This window comes from Elephantulus edwardii, unplaced genomic scaffold (genome assembly GCF_000299155.1).
Source record: "Elephantulus edwardii isolate Elephantulus edwardi_28Jun2011 unplaced genomic scaffold, EleEdw1.0 scaffold00096, whole genome shotgun sequence".
In the NCBI taxonomy this organism is placed as follows: domain Eukaryota; kingdom Metazoa; phylum Chordata; class Mammalia; order Macroscelidea; family Macroscelididae; genus Elephantulus; species Elephantulus edwardii.
In genome coordinates, this window is record NW_006399846.1 from 12,456,278 (window position 1) to 12,473,782 (window position 17,505).

At 44.7% G+C, this 17,505-nt stretch overlaps 1 protein-coding gene across 1 annotated transcript; it reads left to right on the plus strand.

Moving 5' to 3' along the window:
- The first annotated feature begins 3,345 nt into the window (after nt 1-3,345).
- On the plus strand, nt 3,346-14,171 carry SLC25A18 (solute carrier family 25 (glutamate carrier), member 18). Its single transcript, XM_006891334.1, has 9 exons — nt 3,346-3,365; nt 4,590-4,712; nt 4,902-4,957; nt 6,334-6,424; nt 7,771-7,889; nt 10,933-11,098; nt 12,257-12,411; nt 13,615-13,690; nt 13,946-14,171. Exons 1-9 carry the CDS (start codon nt 3,346-3,348, stop codon nt 14,085-14,087), a joined length of 948 nt encoding a protein of 315 aa, XP_006891396.1. The 3' UTR covers nt 14,088-14,171.
- Nucleotides 14,172-17,505: the final 3,334 nt, after the last annotated feature.

Below are 17,505 nucleotides of genomic sequence, written 5' to 3' on the forward strand. Positions count from 1 at the left end.
CACACAAAAAATAATCAAATAAAATTTAAAAAAAAGAATGCAGTTGGGAACAAAAAACAAGGTCCTTGTCTTGATGAACATACCCTCTAAATTATGCCAGAATTTGATTTAATAGGTATTTAAAGGGATTGTTCATCCTTCAAGCTCCTACAGATAATTTACCCTCAATGCTCTCTCAATGAAGGCTCTTAAGATTCTGGGCAAAGGAGATCCTGTCAGCAAGCCGACTGTAACCTCCTAACCAGGAAACTCACTACACTGTGAAGAATTTAGTTAATAAGTGAACACTCATTAAATTATCTAGTCTCATCACTTAAGCACTGGCCCAATGGTTCAGCGCTTAGCTGCTAATTCAAAGATCAGCAGTTCAAACTTGCAAGTGAGGTGGGAGAAAGATGTGACCATTCGCATCTGTGAAAAATTACAGACTTGCAAACTCTGGAGCTGTTCCCCTCTGTTATAAAGCTGTTAGCAACTTGAATCAATGACAGCAGGTTTGGTGCATACGTCACTGAAAGAAGGAACCCTGACAACACAAAACTGTGTGACTGACTGCTAGCCAAAAGGCTGCCAGTTCAAATCCACTTGGTAGCTCTTCAGGAGAAAGCCCAAGTGACCTGCTTCAGTAAAAATTTGTCATGGAAACTGTAAGGCCAGACTCCTGGCACGTGAGCCCAATGTGAGTCAGTGGACAGCCCTCAACAGCCATCACATAAGGTTCAGTGTATGCTACAGACTACCAGTCTGTACTAAACTATCAGTGGATAGTTTTTCCTATAGGACTGGATGAAACAACCACTTGGACTTGGATGTTGAGGCTCTGTGGCATTACCTCCAGATACAGTGGCTGGTCATGACATCGAGTTGTCTTTTTTTTTTTTTTTTTAGTTTAATTTAATTTTATTATTTAGTGTACCGTCAAATTGGATCTGACTGGTACAGGAGGAGATTGCCCTTCCTTCTCCAGCAGAGCATCTGGTGGACTTGAACCGCATAACTCTGGGATTGCAGTGCAGTTTTTTTTCCTCTAGGCCACCAGAGCTCCCAACATTGAGCTGTCTTACATGGGGAGGACACATGCATTTACAATCTTACAGGTGATATTTGAAGCATTATCAGTAATGCAGAAACTCATTGCCATCAAGTTGGAACTGGATCATAACTTGTCCTCCAGCAAGTGGTTTTCAGAGCCTGCACAGAAGGAGGTTGCCTATCTTTTGCCTGAAGAGTAGCTGGTGGACTTGAACTGCTTGCTTTTGTGTTGGCAGCACAACTCCTTACCCAGTTGGCCACCAGAGCTCCTTATTAGGAGAAGGAATTTTTTTGCATGGAAACAGTGTTTGCATGGAAGGGTAAAATGTGGTAGCAACCCTCCTTCAGGTTTCTGAGATCTGTACGGGAGGAGGCTGCCCAGCTTTCTCTAAGGAGCAGCTGGTGGATTTGAGCTGCCAGCCTGGCAGCCTAATAAATTTCACGCTGTACCACCAGCGCTCCTGTCTACCTTGAACCTAAGTCAATAATTTAACCACTTCTCACCACTTTGTTTCACTACTATTGCCCAAGCACAATCACCTCATACTCAGATTATTGCAATAATTCTACTTCAATCTTGACCCTTTGCAGTCTTTTCTGAACACAGTGGTTGAAATGGTCCTGAGACTGCTCAGAACCCTCAGATTGCTTCTCCTTGTACAAGGTAAAAGCCAATGGCCTATGTGCTCATGCCTCTGCCCCATCATCTCTGTGACTTTGTGTTTCAATGCTCGCCCCTGTTCATTCCTTGCTGTTCTTCAGCTCACCAGCCTCACTCTGCTATCAGGGCCTTTGCAGATGCTTTATCTAAAATAGATTCTCCCTAGATATTTGCACAGCTCACCCTCCCCCACTATCTTTGTTCCTCACAAGTCTTCATCTGCATCTTTCCTCGGTCAAGCCATACCACTCCCAGCCCACTGACATTTCCTATCCCCCCATCCTTCTGAATATTTTTCTTTACAGTACTTATCACTATTGCTACACTTAGAAGGAAGCACTGGTGGCCTACAGCTAAGGAGTTGTGCTGCCATCCCAAAGGCAAGCAGTTCGAATTTACCTGTTATTCCAGAGGAGAAAGAGGGCCAATCTCCTTCTGTGCAATTGAGTCTCTGAAAACCCACCGAAAGGTCAGCTGTGAGTGAGTTCTGGTTCCATGATACACAAAAGTAATAGCTACAATTAGGATTTCCTTATCTCATTTATTGCCTGTCTCCTCCACAATGTAAGTCCCTGAGAACTGGGTTTTGTTTACACTCTCTAGACTTAGAACGGTGCCTGCCACTCAGTTTTGTTTTGTTTTCCTTGACTAGAATTCTAAAACCACCTGGGAAAAACCCAAGCTCTCTTCCCCCCCCCCCTTTCTTTCCCTTCCACAAATAAAATGCCTCCAGACAAAAGACAAAAGGAAGCTTCAGGGAGCACTGAGGCCCAGCGAAGAGGGGAAACCAAACTCTGAAGCAGTTTGAGGGCTGGGAGGGAAGAGGCTGCTTAGCTCAGACCAGCCCCATCTCCTTGGGGTTAAACGTCCTCACACCCAGAAATAACCACTGTGGTCCTCCCCATCTGTTGATCACGGGCTCAGTGCTTTCCATAGATAGCAATTACAAATAAATGTAGAAATGTATTTATTTATTCAGAAATTAGGTGCACCGTAGTCTCTCTGGAGAGTCATGAGATCAGAAAACACAACTTCAAAGCCAGAAAGCAACGAGAGGAATTTCTAATCTATAGCAAGTCTTCTTACAATATCTGTTTCATGGTTATGATGGCAAACTTTATGGATTTTACCGTACACACCCTATACACTCATATTTTAATGTCTCTTTTATACCCTCTCTCTTTTCCCTGCCGCTGCTGCTCCCAGCCTTCTTCTCCCTAGAGAATGCCTCTCCCAGAGTCTTTGTGCCCCTTTTCCTTCCCTCCCATCCCCCTTTCTCCTAATTCTATCTCGATCCCTAGAGTCCCACAGGGCTCAATAGATAAAGAAACAAGCAAGCCACCAGCACGAATGCTCTAGCAATGTTTCATCCCAGCACATACGTGGTTTCTCATCCCCTGAGGTGGGTGTTCTGTCCACTCTATGGAAAAGCAAGCTGTAGCTGGGGGAGATTGTGACTTGCCAGGATCTCAAAGCCAGTGGGTGGCCCAGGCAAGTCTCCTCAAAGCCCCGCATGCTCTGTCCACTCTGCCATGGAGGCTTGTCGTCAAGGAGATGATACGACTTCTTCCCCTCCAGTTGGCCCCTGGACAGCCACTGCTTCTGAGCAGCGAACAGCCTGGGACCCACCGACCCTCCTCAGCCTCTGCAGAATGTCCAACCAGGATCTGAAGTAAGTGGGGCCTAGACAGCCGGCTTCTCTTTCCCTGGGGCCAGGTTTGGGGTTACTGTGGCAACGGCACATCACTCAGCTTCTCTTGCAGATCCCTAAAGTTCTGCCTGAGTCCTGGGGAGGGGCGAGCAAGGAAAGAAAACAATATGTAATTGTTGGGAATGCATCTTCTTAGATGGCACATTTTTATAATATTTCACTTGTAAAACATGAATGTATTCAATATTGATACTAGATGGCACATTTTAAGTCTGTGGTGGTGGCGAGGGTAAAGTTTCTCTCTCCCTTATCAAAGTTTGCATGTCGAAAAACCACCTATTACCTCCTCACTCTTTCACTTGCCGTTAATAATCTCCATCCAAATATGATGCTCATAGCCTGAAAGATAAGAAACATTTATAGTTTCCCTGGAATCTAAGAAGGCTTTCTCTTCTCTTTTCACACTTCTAAAAATCTTTAGTCAGAATGAGGGAATACAACAGTGATCTAAATTGTCTTATTTCTATTCTTTTGTCTAGATTTAGATCATCTCTTTATTTCATACTGACTGGAAGTGTCTGTTGTCAGCAATGTCCTTTCATTGCAAACAGAACTACTGATTGCACTGAGTGCATTAGCACATTTGATTTAATGCCTTTTTAGGGTGAAAGGAAGTGTCTGAGAAGTAGAGTGACTTGTTTAAGCTAGTATGAGGCACAGCCAGGAGTCAAACTCAGTTCTGGCTGAGTTGAAGACCAAATAAGAATTAGAATTTGTTTGAAAACCCTTCTAAAGGTTGGGGAAAGTCAGAGCAGGTCTGTGGTGAAGGAACTGTTCCAGGCCCCAGCTAGGGCTTCCAGTACCCTGGTGGGGCTCAGGGGGGACTCCAGGGGGAGAGGTCTCCTTCCCAGAAGTCCTTGCAGCATCTTGGCTTTATGGGTAGTTTCCTGTCAGACTGGGGCAAGGTACCTCACATGTGGTGCACGCAGTTCTCCTGGAGCAGGTGGGACCTGGCCCTCCAGCTATCTGCCTCCAGCCCATCCTGATCTGTGGCTTCCTAGGGTGGAACAAGTAGCTGGAAAGAGGTTCTCTGGTCATCTGTGTTCTGGGAAGCTGCATTTCTTGACTCTGTTTCTGCTTCACTTCATGTCCCTTGTGCCCCCCCTCTCAGCTGTCCCCCCCAGCTCTGTGCCCCCTCCCTCACTGCCAGTTCCTCACTCAGTGCCTCCCTCCTCCTGTTCTCAGTATTACAGCAAAGCTCATCAATGGAGGTGTGGCAGGACTCGTGGGGGTGACGTGTGTGTTCCCCATTGACTTGGCCAAGACTCGATTGCAAAACCAGCAGGGAAACGCCATCTACAAAGGAATGTAGGTGTGAGTGAGGGCAGTGGGTGAGGAGAGGGAGCCGGACCTTGAGAGGATACGGACACTCACTTTTCCCATAAACTCTTTAGGGGATGTGTGAGTTGGGGTGGGGGGCGGTCAGGGAGGAGGCTTACTGGGTATTAAAGGCTGATGGAGTTGTCCCCTGTTCACCACTGGCTTCTTTTCCCACAGGATAGATTGCCTGATAAAGACAGCCCGGGCTGAGGGCTTTTTTGGCATGTACCGAGGTAGGTTTATCAGGCATTCCCTGAGGCCTGTGGGTAGGATACAGGTGTGTCAGCTTTGTGAGGTTCTACCTGCGGGAATCAGTGTTCCTGTGGCCCAGGGGACTCCTGGGATGGGCCTGCGGCTGCTGGGGTGACACTAGAGTGCAGGTGCTTTTCACTAGCCTTTGTGCTTTTCGGTGGAGCTGGAGGTAGTTAAGGGAGTGCTGGTGGCCTAGTGGTAAGGAGCTGCACTGCCATCCCAAAGGTACACGGTTTAAATTCACCAGCTGCTTCGCAGGATATGCAGTCTCCTCCTGTGCGATCAACTGCCTCTGAAAACCTGCTTGAGGGTCAGCTACAGGTCAGTTCCCACTTGATGGTAGACAACAACAACAACAACAACAGAGGGAGTTATGGTTCCTGGTGACGCTTCAGGAGGTACCACGGGTCACACCATGGCTGCTCCTCACACAGACCTGAACCCAGCTTCTGACCTGGTGCCACTGTGGCCTTGCTGTGTGATGATTAAAGCAAGCAGCCCCAAACTGTCATCTTCCTTCTCTTCCCTCCAGCCTCTTTGCTCCCTTCTCAGTCTCTCTGGAGTTGCAGGGCTCCAGGCCCCTAACAGCTGGAGAAGAAGAGGCTGACAGGGACAGAACATGGAAAGGGCTTTGGGTCTCTGGACTCATGAGGTCGTTGGTTCTTCCTTGTAACAATCCAGCACCCCCCACCCCAAGGGTGATTATGCTTGGAAATGGCTGACATGGTGGTTGCCCGTAAGAATTATATAAAGACCTGGGGGAGCTCTGATGGCCTGGTGGCAAGAAGCTGCACTGCATTCCCAAAGATACACGGTTCAAATTCACCAGATGCTCTGCTGGAGAAGGAGGGGAAATCTCCTTCTGTGCCAGTCAGATCTGATTTGACAGTACACACACAAAATTATTATTATTATTAATAATAATAATAATAATAAAGAATTATATAAAGACCTGAAGGATGTGGGCTGCCAGTGGGGCTGGGCTAGTGTAGAGCTGTGTAATGGAGACATCAGCTTTGTCCTCCAGGGGCTTATTATCAGCCTTGAAACCGAGAATGCTCATTTATCATTGAAGGTGGACAGCAGCAACAAGACAAAAAGGAAATGCCTTCCTGCCACCCGGACTAATGAGCCCATAAAGAAAGCAAATATATAAAAAAGAAGAGAATGTAGCGGACAAAGGGTGATGGAGGGATAAAACCCAAAATTTATGTTTCAATAAAACAGACCAGAGGTGCCCTCCATGATCCCCAGAATCTCCCTCTACCCCCAGAGATTACTGGCTGGGGCAGAGTGGCCAACTCAGAGCTCGGTTCCTGGAGGGCCTTTCCCCCTCATTTTCATTTTTCACTTGCAGGGGCTGCAGTGAACTTAACTTTGGTCACCCCTGAAAAGGCCATCAAGCTAGCAGCCAACGACTTCTTCCGGCAGCTGCTCATGGAAGATGGGTACGGGCCAGGGGAATTCTTCACTCGATTTCTGGTTCCTGGGAGGAGAAGCAAGGGTCAACCGTGTCTCAATTTACCCTTATGCATATGTATAAATATATGCACACATACGGCTGAGGGTTAGCATGTGATGTGCTTTGGCAAGTAGAAAACGAAGGGAGAGAACGAGCTGTAATTCAAAGATGAGCAGTCTCCTCCTGTAAAGATTTGCAGCCTTCAAAACCTGCAAGAGTGAAACATGTCTGAGGATCGAAAGGGGGGAGGACAGAGGTGAGGATGGATGGAGGGTGTAATCATAGGGTCACACAACAGGATGGACGGAGGGAAGGGTAGGTTAAGGAAATGGCAAAGATCTGGTGTGAAAAACAATGTATACAAATTTTGTAAGTAAACCATTATAAGTAAAAAGTGGGGTTTTTTTTGTAAAAAGCTTGTATTTTTTTAAACCCCAAAATGTGATCGAGGTTCTTCAGACATCAAATGAAACTCAATAGCAGTGGGCTTGGGGTTTTAAAAAAATATTTATATGTACATGTGGGTGTGTGACTGATAGATATATTTTCTGAAGATAGTTATATATATTCTAGATAAATAAATAGTAAATATTCTAGAGATGGAGATATATATATATATTCTGGAGCTATATAGATATGTAGGGAGCTCTGGTGGCCTAGTGGGAAGAAGCTGAGCTGCAATCTCTAAGGCATGCGGTTTGAGGCCACCAGCTGCCCTGTGGGAGGAAGGGCAGTCTGTTCCCATGTGATTAAATGCCTCTGAAAACCAGCTGCAGGGTCAATATATCTCCAGCAGGTTTTCAGAGGCAGTAAATCACTCTGGAGGAGAGTGCCCATCCTTCTCCTACTGAACAGCTAGCTGGTGGATTTGAACTGCATGACTTGGTATTGCAGAGCAGCTTTTTACCCACCAGGCCACCAGAACTCCCTATATAGGATGACGGGTAAGGAGTTGCTCTGCCAACCCAAAAGAGGCAGTTTGAATCCACCAACTTCTCTAAGGGAGAAAGATGGACAGTCTCCTCCTGTGTGATATATAGCCTCTGAAAACCCACTGTAGAGTCAACTTGAATTGATCTGACTTCACAGCAATGAATTTGAGTTGGAGATATATATTCTAAAATATATATGGACTTTTGTTTTAGCGTCTCATGCCTTTAAGGAATCTAGTCCTGAGATCAGGAGATTATTACCCGTCTGGGAGAGAGGCAGTTGGTGGAGACAGGAATCAATACCAGTCATGGAAGTCCTGACCACCCTGGAAGGTAGATGGGCCCTCGTGGGCACAGAGCTGGTATGTGACTTGAGGGCTTTTGACTCCTGGTTCCATAGGGTACAGCGGAATCTGAAGATGGAGATGCTAGCTGGGTGTGGAGCTGGAATGTGCCAGGTGGTGGTGACCTGTCCCATGGAAATGCTCAAGATTCAGCTGCAGGATGCTGGGCGAGTGGGTGAGGGCTTGCTCTGACTTCACACAGGATTGGTAAAGGGCTGTGATCCAAATAGACTCCAGGCATCTCTACCCCCAGTGGCTGAACTGTGTGATCCAGTCAGCTCACAAATTCTCAGAAATATTAATGATTACTATTCTAGACTTTAACACTTCCAGCTCAAGAGCAAAGAGCAGAAATGAGATCTTGGATTCAGAAATCAAGGAGAACCTAAAAGCTCTGTCATACACCTTGACGTTCACACTTCATTTCCTAAAGATTTTATGAAATGCCCATCAATGGTCTCCTCACTGACACAGGAATCATTTGGAATTTTATCCCATGGAAGCTGGCTTTCAATGAGAAGAGATAGGAAAGGGAGAAAAAAGCCTTTTCTGTTCTTTGGTATTCCCTGGTAGAGAAGCTTGGCCTTTCCTAAAGCCCAGTCCTCTCAGAAATGGTGTGTGTGTGGCGGGGGAGAGTAGATGTCTAATCATGTAGGGAAAAGCCAGGACTGGCTGCCCAGGTCAACCAAAGCAGAAAGCACAGACACCTCTGATGTGGAGCAAAATACCGTGTCTGAGTCAGAGAAGCAGGCACCTGACATGGAGTGGAGTGCTTCATTTAATGCAGATGCCCTTCCTCACCTCAGACAAGCTAGAATTCAACTGGATACTTCAGCTGGATTAGATCAGTCAGAAGCAAATTAAACAGCAGGAAGAAGTTAAGGGACTAGGAGTCCCCCAGTGTGTTTTGATCTGCAGAGTAAAATCCTTCTAATGTTCAGTTCCTCAACCTGGGTAAGAAGCTTCAGTATTCCTAAAATACTGCAAAGAAGTGAGGGTACAGATCAATTTTGAAAATACATTTCAAGATGACAGAAAAAGTTAATATTCATGGTATTAAGTAACTACTCACAGCTAATGTGTGAGACCTGCCCTTACATTACTACCACGGAAACTATGTGTGGTATTTATCTTCCTAGTATGACATGTTGGACTTTTAAAAAAACCAGCTAACCAAATCCCAAAGCAGTCATTTATCAAGTTGATTCTGGCTCATGGGCCACCATGTGTGTCTGAGCAGAGTTTTCAGTGAATATTCTCTATAGGGTTTTCAATGGCTTCAATAGCCGATTTTTTTGGAAGTAGACACACCAGGCCCTATTCTGAGGTGCACTTGGTAGACTCAAGCCATCAACTTTTCAGTTAACATTGAGCAAGTTAACTGTTTGCAACCTGCATGTAGATTACTACTGTAGAAAAATAAGAACCGTAACTGTCTTCTTCCTGTGAAGTGTCGCACTGATGGATACCAAACTTGAAAACTAAAAGCTTCTTTTAGCCAAGGGCTTGTAACAGGCAAAACTGCTTAAACTCTGAGCTTTGAGAAAATATATATTTACATATAATAAATCCTATGATGATTAGTGGGATGCATCCTTGTGAAATTGCTTGCATTTATTATGCTGAGAGGTGGTGGTGGGGAATCTATTCCATTTACTCCATATTGAGTTCATGATGGGCTGTGAACTAATAAACTAAAATAGACTGATGTCTAATGAATCAAATCCCAAACAGTGAAAAAAGTATATAATAAGGAAGAGAAAAGGACACGTTCACCTAATATTGGAGCATTTAAGGGGAGAAGGCACTACTGTTTTTTGAGAAACAAAATTTGCTGGTTTACACATTATGAAAGAGATATATGGGATTTCTATGTCCCAAATGGTTAAGGGATCAAAAAGATAGTATTAAAAGGATAAGATGTCCTTGGGTGAGGAGCACCTGAGTCTTAGAAGTTTGTGAGTGGCGATCTCAATAGTAGCTGCAACTATTTGTCCCTCTCCATCCAGAACAATGAAGAGTAAAGAAAATCAAAGATATGGAAGCAATTAGGCCAAAGGACTAACAGGCCATGCGAAGCTCAGCCTGTGGATACTGAGGCGGGATGGTGCCAGCCACCAGTGCTGACCGCTCTGAAGAGGAACACTGGGGAGGGTCCCAGATAGAGGGGGGAATCTGTGGAACAAAACTCTAAACCATAAAAATATTAGGAAAAAAAAGCAGGCTTGCTGATCCAATAGACTGGCAGAATCGCCAGTCTGTGGCCCTTAGTGACCTCTTGAGCCCGGAAGTGAACTTAGGCTGTTGGCTCAACCTGCAGCTAAACAAAAGACAGGCCTGTAAGGTGAACGGTAACACCAGGGATGAGCGTACCCCTTAGAATAGTCAACCACTCAAGACGAGAAGGGCAGTATTCGTCCAGGGATGAAGTTCAGCAGGTAGGCAGGAAGAAGAGGAATAAACAGGGGAACAGGGAGGACGTGGGAAGACTCTGGGGGGATTGCTTCAGTCTAGGAAACAAACTGGGTATGAAGTCTTAATGGAAAGCCAATTTGCTCTGTCAACCTCAAGTCACAAGAAAAGATTTTTAAAAATAAGATGAGAAACGGGTGCACTGGTACAGAAAACCAAAAATAAAAAAACAACACGATACCAAAAACCACAAAACCCTGACCCCCTACTGCTAGCAAATCTGACTCCCAGTGTCCCTCCGCTGGGTTTTCAACCTTCACAGAAGTGCACAGGCCATCTTCCTCCCATGGAACAAGAGGATTAGAACCGCTGACCTTTCAGTTAGCAGTGTGACACATAACTCAGCTTCCTGTAGAGAAAGCAGGGCAGGAAATGGCTATGTTCATGCGAGGGATATCAACAAATCCTGGGATGGCTAGCCAGTCTGTTCAGTTCAGTGTCATTTGTCCTGTTCTTATCCAGGGGCACTTTAGTAGATGATACAGATCTTAAAGATTTCCGTCAAGTTTAAAAAAAAAAGAAAAAAAGAGTTCTAAAGTTAGGACAGTCCTCAGAATTTTAGGTGTTTCCTTAACATAGATGATGATAGATAGATAGATAGATAGATAGATAGATAGATAGATAGATAGATAGATAATCTATCTTAGAGTTGTCCTAGAGATAGGAACTGGGAGTCATCCTCTGGGAAATGTCTTCAGCAGTCACTGGGGCTGGATTATGATGGCAGTCTGTCCTCTCCCTTTCAGCCGTCCACCAGCAGGGTCCAGCCTCCGCGCCTTCTTCCTCCAGATCCTACACAACTGGTTCGGCTCCCACCCACAAGCGTCCATCTGCCACCCTCATCGCCTGGGAGCTGCTTCGCACTCAAGGCCTGGCTGGCCTCTACAAGGGTCTGGGTGCCACTCTCTTCAGGTGAGGATCTCCCTGTACTTGGGACCCACTCAGCCCTGGTTTGCTGAAGTCCAGGGAGAGGGAACTAATCTGCTCTCATAGAGCATCTGGTGGATTTGAACTGCTGACCTTTTGGTTAGCAGTGTAACACATGGCAAATGGCATCTGTACTTCATTTTTTGGTACAGAATCTGGCAGGTACCGGAAGGAGGACTAAAACATTAGCTCCCTGTCCAGTGATTAGCACATTAGTATTTTGGATACAATTTTGGGTCTTTTATAAATAAAATATGCTCCTTCATTTTACCTGTCTTTTAAATGAGCCATCTAGTTCTTGATCAAAATCCTTGAAGTTTGTCAGAAGAGTCCAATGCCAGGTGTTTTCTCTTGTCACCTAGGCAACAGATGTATGAACTTTACTCTTACCTCTCCTTACAACTCTTCATCAGTCATTTGCATTATGTGCTAGCCAAAAGGTCAATGGTTCAAATCCACCAGCTGCTCTATGGGAGAAAGATGAGCAGTCTCCTCTGACAAAAATTTACAGCCTGGGAAACCAGATGGTCACTGAGTCAGAACAGACTCAAAGGCAGTAAGGGTTCAGCCTGCCTGCCTGTTTAGTAAAGTAACTTGCTAGTCCTTGAATCAGCTTCTGGTTCCTCATTAAGAGGCTAGACAGCTGAATAATGAATTGGGTGGTGGTTATAGTCAAGTCAGAATCAACCTACAGCTGACCCTCCTGCAGGTTTTCAGATGCAGTGAACTGCATGGGAGGTATTTTCGCATTAGGGAGTGCTGGTGGCCTAGTGGCAAGAAGCTATGCTGCAATACAGAAGGCATACAGTTTGAATCCATCAGCTGTTCCACGCGAAAAGGATGGGCAATCTCTTCTCATGTGATTAATTGCCTCTGAAAATGAGCAGGAGGGTCAGCTGTGGGCTGGTCCCCAAAACAACTAACAATCTTTGCATTAGTAGCACAATTCCTTACCACCAAGCTCCCCTGGGTAGGTAGGGTAGCTATCTCATTATCTATCATCAGGTGCCAGACAGGAACATGTCGGCACATATGGAGGCTCAGCTCTGTCACACCGAACTAGTATCATAGCTCAAGGGGACCTCAAGAGGAGAAGCCCCAGGGCAGTGCTGTGCATGGTTCAGTGTTTCTTCTTCTTTCCAGAGATATTCCCTTCTCCATCATCTACTTCCCACTGTTCGCCAACCTTAACAACCTTGGGTTCAACGAGCTTACAGGGAAGGCCTCCTTTGCTCATTCCTTCGTGTCAGGCTGCACTGCAGGCTCTATAGCTGCTATCGCAGTGACACCCCTAGACGGTAAGTGTGTGGGAGACTGAGGGACTATCTTGGGTTGACGTGCTTGCTTAATAAGTTAGGCAATTTGTGTAATAAATAGTGGTTTTGCATGTCTAGAATAAAGATAAAATAGCCCTCACCCTGAAAATTCTTCTGGTGTCTCAATCTGAGCATCGGCAGAAATGCACCAGTAGTTCCCCTCATAAACAAGGGGCGAAGTAGACCATCACTCAGTTTCTTATCCCTGACAAGTTTCTTCATTATTATCTAGAAACTGAAGTATGTAACTTCAGTAGTTACACATCTGTATTGTTATGTGCTGTCGAGTCACTTGCAATTCATAGAAACCCTATGTACAGCAGCCCCGAAACCTGCTCGATCCTGTGCCAACCTTATTGTCTCTGACATACCTATCCTCATTACCCCAGTCACTGAAAAAATCCGTCTCATCAAGGGTTTTCCTCTCTTGCACTGTCCCTCCACCCTCCCAAGAATGAAATCCTTATCCATGACTGGTTCCTTCTTGCAACATGTCAAAAGTATGTCAGATGAAGCCTCAGAATCCTTGCCTCCCAGGAGCGGCCTGGTTTCACCTTCTCCAAGATGAAGCTGTTGCTCTCTTGGCAGTCCATGGTATATTCAATACTCTTCTCCAGCACCACAGCTCAAAGACATCAATTCACTATCATCCTTAGTTATTGTCCAGCTTTCTGCTGCATAGCAAATAACTGCAAAGGATCAGGCTCTTCAGCACTATGGAGAGGTCCCTGGCAGTGTACGCGTGCGCGCGCGCGCGCGCGCACACACACACACACACACACACACACACACACACACACACACACTCTCTCTCTCTCTCTCATCACCTCAGTAGTTAAAAGCATCAGTGCTACATGATTCCATACACATTAAAACCTGAGACTTGGTACAGGAGCTAAACAAAGAGCAAGAGGACAGTCTTTCCTGTGTTCTGGGGTTGCAATGTATTTCTCCAGCACATCGATAGGCTTGGAAGTGTATCTGCCTCTGAAAGATCATACTCTTGAATTCCCTAAGTTTCATTATGTCCAGAGTGGAGACGATGTTCCATTTCAGACCACCCAATGGCAGAACTACCCTCATGACTCAAATTTTACATGTTCTAAATGGAAAGTCAACTACTTGTGTGAAGACAATACCAAAAGCAAGATGGCTACTACTCATTTTCACCTCTCCTTGACTTAGTTTTAAAAACTCGAATCCAAACCTTGAAGAAAGGTGTGGGTGAGGAAGTCTACAGCGGAATCACCGACTGTGCCAGGTGAGAGCTCGATATCCCGGCTGCTCCCTTTTATCCGTACATCATCCTTCTCCTAAATGGTCTAGCCTAAGAAGCCAGGTTCTGCCTGCATACACATCATGGGCAAAGCACGGCTCCCACCATCCGAGAACCTTACTATTGCTGTGCAAAGTGACAGCTATTTTAAAGGGCAAATGTTTGAGGAAGAGGCTGCCATGCACTATAGCTCGCCGTTTGCTACTGCCCCTCAATTCACAGGCTCTTCTCTCTCCCCAGGAAAATCTGGATTCAGGAGGGACCATCGGCCTTTATGAAAGGAGCAGGCTGCCGGGCCCTTGTCATAGCGCCTCTCTTTGGGATTGCACAAGGCGTCTACTTCATTGGCATAGGAGAGCGCATCCTAAAGTTTTTTGAGTAGATATTGCTGGATCTGGAGTCCTTCGACTTGCTGCCATCTCTCTACCTACCCCATTTTACCTAGACTAGATGAGGTAAGAGCAAGGTGACCTACCATGTTGTATGTTGTCCTCTAACTCATAGTCCTACCTCAATCTGGGAAGAAACCACCTTATCCCATTAAGTAAACTGGACTGCACCCTATTCTGCCCACATAATACCTGCACTCACTTCCTTGGAGGAGAAGAAGGGTATAGCTACCAGGGAATTGTCAGCAGCCCTTAACTACCTAACCTTCAACAGTAATAAATATGATACCTACTTGTATTAATGGCAGGGCCTTAACAAACAGTAAACGTGTAAGGGTTGTTTCTACATTTCATTTCTACTCAAAATCTCAATACACTTGTCAGTTTAAATATTTTGCTAATCCTGAATGGAATAATTTATGGTTAACGCTGGCACAGATTTTTAGGAAAGGAAGAATCAGAAATTCAAAGGGACCATGGAAGCCCTCAAGTCAGGACTTAAACTGAAACCCGTTGAACCCTATCAAATTGTGCTGAGGGGTTGGGACACCTCCACTTGAAGGTTCTGAGCCCAGTTAGGATGGCTATCTCCACAAACTGGGACAAAGTGCCCTCTTAGACCCATCTTTACCACTGACCATGGAACATTATTTGAAATAAAATTGACTGTTTAAATATCTGGTCTACAGTGAAGACTGTCCTCTGCTTTTCTGTGTCCACTTCACAACTAAACATTAAAATAAGCATTGAACAGGTCACTATCATTTATTCACCAAAAAGTTACTTAACAGAGGACAGTAACCTTAAGAGTCTTGGTTAATAATTGATAATTATTTGTTGCATCATCTCGAAGGACTGTGTTTCCCCCATGAACCTCAATTTCTTTCCCAAGGCTGCTTCAGAGGTGAAATTATACCACACAGTGGAGTCAGGTACTCAGGGGAAAAAAAACAAACCTGTCCATGAGTTAGTTTCATCAGTCCCCACCTAATATAAAGCTTACATCAATGAGGAGGACGATGCTGAGATGGTCAGCCTTGGTGGCCTCTGTATTAAGATGAGTGCATCTCGGTACCAGCTGTGCTATTTGTGAACTCAATACAACATTGCAGAGTAATGAATATCTCATAGACTTCTAAAAGAACAACCAAATCTGTCTCAGAGGAAGTGTAACAGGGTGCTCCTTAGAAGCAAAAATAGTGCAATGTCATTCCATGTACTTTGGGAATGATGGCCAACAAAGTTCTTGGAAAGGCAGAGAGTCAGTGAAAAAGAGAGGAAGACCCTCAGTGAGACAGACTGGTAAGTGGTCCTGAGGATGGCACTGGACAAGACAAATTTCAAACTACTGTTCAGAAAGTGCTATGAGTTATAGTCAACTCAAAGGCACCTAACATTGTGGAGAAACTGGAACCCACTGTTGGTGGGGGTGTAAAATGGTGCAACCACTCTGGAAGGCTATATGGCACTTGCTCAAAAAGTTGCAAATAGAGACACCATTTGACGCAGTAATTCCACTACTGGGAATATACCCCAAAGAGACCATAATTGCCACCCAAGCAGATATATGCACACCCATGTTTATCGCTATTTTGTTCACAACAGCAAAGAGCTAGAAACAACCTAAGTGTCCATTAACAAATGAATGGATAGAGAAGCTGCGGTATATGCACACAATGGAATACTACACTGCACTGAAAAACAAGGAACTCATGAAATATACAAAATGGGTGACTCTGGAGGACGTTATGCTGAGTGAAGTATGTCAGTCACAAAAGGACAAATACTGCATAGTGCCACTGTTGTAAAACGGGACTGACATCGGGGTTAGGGGGAGACTGAGAAAGATGGGATAAATTATGTATACTGCATTGAAATAGATGAGGGAGAAAACTGTTTAAAAGAGATATATGATTAGGTATTACTGTCATGACAGGAGTCCTGAATGAAGGCTGCATAGTGGAATGGACTTGGGGGGAGGGATTGTGTAACAAAGAAAGTATTTTTCTTTTACTTTTCAAAGCAAAGGCTGCATAGTGGAGTAGATTTAGGGGGAGGATTGTATTACGATGAAAGAATTTTTTTTTTACTTTTCAAAGAGAAGAGTGAAGTGTGTGGGGGAGGTTGGGCAGGGAGAAAAGTGCAACAATGAATGAATGGAAATCCAAAGTCTCTGTAAACTTTCATTAAAATTCATTAAAAAAATTTTTTTAAAAAAGGACATCAGACTAGGAAAAGTGGAGAGTCAGAGAAAGAAAGGAGGGCAAAATGGATTGACACAGTGACTGTACCAATGGGCTCAATTATATCAGTGATCATGAGGCTGGATATAGCACAAGGTTCTGTTCACACGGTCACTATGAGTCACAGTTAACTTGATGGCACCTGACAACAAACAACAACAAAAAAACTAAAAAAAAGGGCACCTAACAACAACTCAAAACCTTGGGCAGACGTGAGTAGTTATCTGAGGAAAAAGTAATAGAGAAGAGGATGAGGAGGAAAATAAAGGAAATTTGTTAAACAGTAACCCTGAAAATATTAATGTCTTTTGTGACTCTGACAAAGCTAATAAAACTATTCCATCAATAAAGCTACAAAATTCTTAGAGAAGACATCTGTGGGGAAGGGGGTAGGTGATCCATGTGCATGGAAATGAATACTTTTTTACTGCAGGTCTGGTCAAAGTGACCAGACCTGCCAGGACACACAGAAGACGTGTGGATTTAATGATGGTGGCAAATTATCATTGTGATAGGAACTTGGTAACTGGCTCTTTTCCTGTTAACTCAGTAAAGACTTGTCTCTCGAACCAAAAATGTGCCTGGCCTTGCACAAGAAATTACAATAAAATCCACACAAATCTTTCTTTTAATAAATAATGCATATTCATGGTTTAGACTTTTAAATCACAATTTACAGATGAGGAAACCTGCTGGGCCCACTAGAGAACAGTAAAGCTACTACAGCCGGAAGGAAGGCATGCCCTACATGCGTTTTAGACCTAAAGTGCAGAGAGCTGACAGCAAGACCACCACAGATGTCATCCTCCAGGTAAGTGGCAAAAGAGGAGAGCCCAGTCATCCTCCAGGTAAGTGGCAAAAGAGGAGAGCCCAGTCATGTTCAAGCCCCACCGTTTGGGCCCGTCATCTGCATGCTGCAGAGCCAACGGAAAGCTGCGCTGCTTTTAGATGAACTAGCGGTTTCATCCTAATCATTTTAAGTGAAACGTGCTGCTACTGATAGTAGTTAGGCCAAGGGCATTAGCTACAGAAGGGTATTCCGCTGATGGATACAGACACTATTAGAACAGCAAAGAGGAGGTTACATAGGTAATCTTGTTTCTTTAAATATCAGAAACTTCCGTATTGTGGAAAGGGAAGACTGGAAGGAACTCCACCTCCAAGATGC